General features: G+C 42.1%; 1 protein-coding gene across 1 annotated transcript; it reads left to right on the forward strand.

The window, feature by feature from the left end:
• The first annotated feature begins 1,463 nt into the window (after positions 1-1,463).
• LOC142007611 (olfactory receptor 52D1-like) lies at positions 1,464-2,402 on the forward strand. Its single transcript, XM_074984297.1, has one exon. The coding sequence runs from the start codon at positions 1,464-1,466 to the stop codon at positions 2,400-2,402; it is 939 nt and encodes a 312-aa protein (XP_074840398.1).
• Positions 2,403-4,582: the final 2,180 nt, after the last annotated feature.

Genomic DNA, 4,582 nt, shown 5'->3' on the forward strand with positions numbered 1-4,582 from the left:
GAGAATCTCTTGAGACAGGTATTATACTTGGCCCTGCAGATTTCCAAGACCAGCATCTGATGAAGTGAGTCTGTGCTCATGAAAGCTCATGCTCAAAACTTTTCTGTTAGTCTATAAGGATTTTAATCATCTGGATATTTCTTGGGAGACCAATACAGCAGCACACAGACAATCCAGGCATTTTCTGGAGAATGTTGGGGATAACTTCTTGGTGCAAGTGCTGAAGGAACTGACCAAGGGCTGTGTGCAACTTGACCTGCTGCTCACAAACAGGGAGGAACTAACAGGAGAAATAGAAGTGGGTGGGAACCTTGGCTGCAGAGACCATGCGATAGTAGATTTCAGTACCCTGACAAAAGGAAGAAAGGTGAGCAGTTTCATACAGACCCTTGATTTCAAAAGAGCAGAATCTGACTCCCTGAGACAACTGATGTTCAGGATCACTTGGGAAACAAAGATGAAGGGGAAAAGAGTTCAGGAGAACTGGCTGTATTTTAAAGAAGTCTTACTGAAGGCACAGGAAGAAACCATCCTACTGCATAATAAGAAATGTAAATATGATAGGCAACCAGCTTGGCTTAACAGGGAAATCTTCAGTCAGCTTAAACTCAAAAATGATGCATACAAGAAATGGAAACATGGACAGCTGACTAAGGAGGAGTATGATCATAGGTCTGGAGAATGTCAGGGAGTAATCAGGAAAGCAAAAGCACAATTGGAACTGCAGCTGGCAAGGGATGTAAAGGGTAACAACGGTTTCTACAGGCATGTTAACAATAAACAGGTTATCGGGGCGGTGTGGGGCCATTACTGGATGGGAGAGTTAACTTAGTGACAAATGATGTTAGAAAAGCTGGAGTACGCAATGCTTTTTTTGCCTCCATCTTCATGTACAAGGACAGATCTCGCAGTATGGTGCTAGACAACGCAGTATGGGAAGATGGAGTAAGCAGAAAGGGAACTGATCATTGATGATTACCTATTCTGTTCATTCCCTTTGGGGCACCTGGCATTGGCCTTTGTCAGAAGACAGGATTCGGGTTTGATGGACCTATGGTCTGACCCAGTATGGCTGTTCTTATGTTCTAATGTTCTTATGACACTTGATTGTTGTCTTAGGTGAGGGGTGTCAGTGTATGGCAGGATAGGGTTTGTCAGTGCTGGAGGTACAATGGGATAGCCAAGCTTTAGGGAGGAGGCAGGTGGATTATATGTAGGTGGAAACAGCCATGGAGACTGTGGACCAGGAAGGGGATGTATATGGAGCACTTGGCAGTACTGGAGCCCATATTGCTATCTGCAAATGAAGCTACCTTAGTGCTCACCTCTCTTTCTGGATAGATAAATTGGTATAAAACACTTACTGTGCTATTTGCAACAAAGCATTTCCCCCTTTGCTGTGCTTCTGTTTCTTCCCAGGCATCTCGTGAATTTCTGAACCTCATTGACTCATTGACCACATCATGGCCACTTTCAACCTCACCCTCTCTGATGTTCCAACATTCATCCTCGCAGGCGTCCCTGGGCTGGAAGATGCCAACGTCTGGATTTCCATCCCTTTCTTTATGTTCTACATTATTGGCCTGTTGGGAAATTTCTTAGTTCTCTTTGTGGTAAGCAAAGAGCAGACCCTGCACAAGCCGATGTACCTGTTGCTTTGCATGCTGGCGCTCACGGACATCATGACGTCTACCTCTGTTATACCGAAAACACTGTGTATATTTTGGTTCAACTTGAAAGTCATTACTCTGGGTGGCTGCCTCACCCAGGTTATCTTTTATAGCACTGTTTCTATGACACACTCAGCTGTCCTTTTGGCAATGGCTTTTGATCGCTATGTGGCCATATGTAAGCCTCTGATGTACACCGTCATTCTGAGCCATGCGTGTATCGCTAGGATAGGGCTGGTCAGTTTAATCAGAGGTGTTCTCTTCATGCTTCCTCTGCCCTTGCTCCTGATCAGGCTGCCATTCTGTGGCAACCGCTTTATCGCGCACACGCACTGTCTGCCTATAGCCTTGGCAAAGATTTCATGTGGAGACCTTACAGCCTACAGGACGTACGGCTTGGTGATCGCAACTGTAAATATTGGATTGGACCTGATACTGATTACTCTGTCGTATTATCTGATCATCAGAGACTTGCTCAGAATCTCCTCCAAGAAAGCCCACCAGAAAGCAATTAACACCTGCACAGCTCACATCTGTGTATTGCTGCTATATCATATTCCCAACCTCTTCTCCATTGTGACACAGCGGTTTGGTCAAGGCATTGCTCCATATGTTCATGTCATCTTGGCCAACGTCTATGTTCTTGTCCCCCCTGTGCTCAACCCTATAATTTATGGGGTGAAAACCAAGGAGCTTCGTGACAAAGTGAGGAAACACATCTGGAGAATGTGATTATATTTGGTCGTTGAATTACAACTATGTTTCATGAGAGGGAAAGAATATTTACTTAAATTAATAATCATTTATTAAATATCAGAGGGGTATCCTTGTTATTCTGTATCTGAAAAAACAATGAGAAGTCATGTGGCACTGTATAGGCTAATGGATACATTGGACCATATGCTTTCATGGGTATTTATTTAGGGTGCTCTATTCTCGTTTGGATGAGGTCAGCCTTTTGGAAGTTCACATGTGAGGGAGTTTCTTGCACTCAACATCTTATCACCCCATCCCAAACTACTTTTCTCTCCCTTGCAGAACTCTCTCTCTATTACCATCACCTGCATCATGCCACAGGTAAGTGCCAACTCCATGTAGCCTCTCTTTCTTCTGCTCTGGGTGGGACTTGCAGAACACCAGAATATGTTGCAACTTTCTGACACATAGGCCATGCTGATCTGCTGATAGGAATAAGGGTATTTCGAAGATGGAGGGGTCCTTTTGAAAAGGACTCCCATCTGGACAAGCTGAGCGGGAGCGAAAAGCAGCAATTTCTAAGTGCCGTGGATGACAGCATGCTAATGAGGCGCTGAATATGCATTTCAGAGCCTCAATGGTATTCTTCGAAATGGCTATTAGCATGGCTATTTTGAAGATTTCTCTTAGCCTCAATGATTTTCCATGATTCGTGGTTGTTGTTGTTTTGTGAATACGGTGGATAGCTGGAGCAGCAGGGAAGAGTTTTACTTCTAATTCATCGTCCTCAGAGTTAGGACAAGCTAGTTCATCTGTTTTGGGTTAAAATTGTTTAACACATGGATGTCTGTGACAAGAAAAGCTGTATGAATTTGCTTGTTTGCTTTTTCATTGCTGACTATATTCAATCACTGCTGCAATTGAACAATTGTGTTTTCACATGACCCTGATTTAAAAAAAAAAAAAAAAGATGTTGAGGAAGACAAGAGCAACATTAGGAAAACATTCTTCATGTTAGGGCAGTGTATGGCAACCAAAATAGCAAGAAGAGCCATTTTTTGGTGTATGATAAAAAACACAACAATTCAAGAGCCACAATGCATGTGAATACGAGACATTCCATAATGGATAACTTCAAACCATGTAGTTCATTGGCGTCAAACTCAGGACAAGCTAACTGAGTTGTTTAGAATTGAAATTCTTTAATTCTTTGTCTAAGACAACAAATGCTATTGTGACATTACTAGTTTGCTGTTTCATTTCTCCCACTACCTTTAAACAATGCTGAGGTTGAAGGTTTGCTCTTTCAGATGACCCCGAAAAAAGCCAACATTGTAGAGCAAGAATCAAGACAAACCTTGGGAATATAGTGACAAGTATCAGAGAGTTAGCCGTGTTTGTCTGTAGCTTCAAGAGCAACAAGCAGTCATGTGCCAGCAATGCCCCACCGCAATTTACATTGGCCAAACTGGACAGTCTTTCCGTAAAAGAATAAATGGACATAAATTAAACATCAGGAATGGTAATGTACAGAAGCCAGTGGGTGAACACTTCAATCTCCCTGGACACTCAGTGGCAGATTTAAGGGTGACAGTTCTGAAACAAAGAAATTTGAAAAATAATGTAGAATCAAATGAAGTAAAAATCTTAAATGAATCAAAATGATCCACAGAATCACTATGGATAGTAATTCCATTCTCAAATGAAAATATAGCAGTAGGGATATGTTATTGAAGCCCTGACAAGGCCTGTGACAGTGACTTTAGAATGTTAGGGGAGATTAGAAAGGCTAATAAAATGAAACACACAATAATAATAGGGGATTTCAATTATCCTCATACTGACTGGGTGTATGTCACCTCAGGGTGAGATGCAGAGATTAAATTTCTTGATGCCTTGAATGACTGCTTCTTAGAGCAGCTAGTAGAGGAACCCACAAGGGCAGAGGCAATTCTTGACTTAGTACTGAGTGGAATGCAGGATCTGGTCAAGAGGTAACTATTACAGGACTGCTTGGGAGTAGTGATCATAATATAACAACATTTAACATTCCTGTGGTGGGAAGAACACCTCAGCAGTCCAACACTCTTGCATTTAATTTCAAAAAAGAGAATTACACAAAAATGAAAAGGTTAGTTAAACGGAAATGAAAAGGTGCAGTGACTAAGGTAAAATCCCTGAAAGCTGCATGGAAAATTCTCAAACACACCTTAATA

The sequence above is a fragment of the Carettochelys insculpta genome, chromosome 1, assembly GCF_033958435.1.
Source record: "Carettochelys insculpta isolate YL-2023 chromosome 1, ASM3395843v1, whole genome shotgun sequence".
Lineage (NCBI taxonomy): Eukaryota > Metazoa > Chordata > Testudines > Carettochelyidae > Carettochelys > Carettochelys insculpta.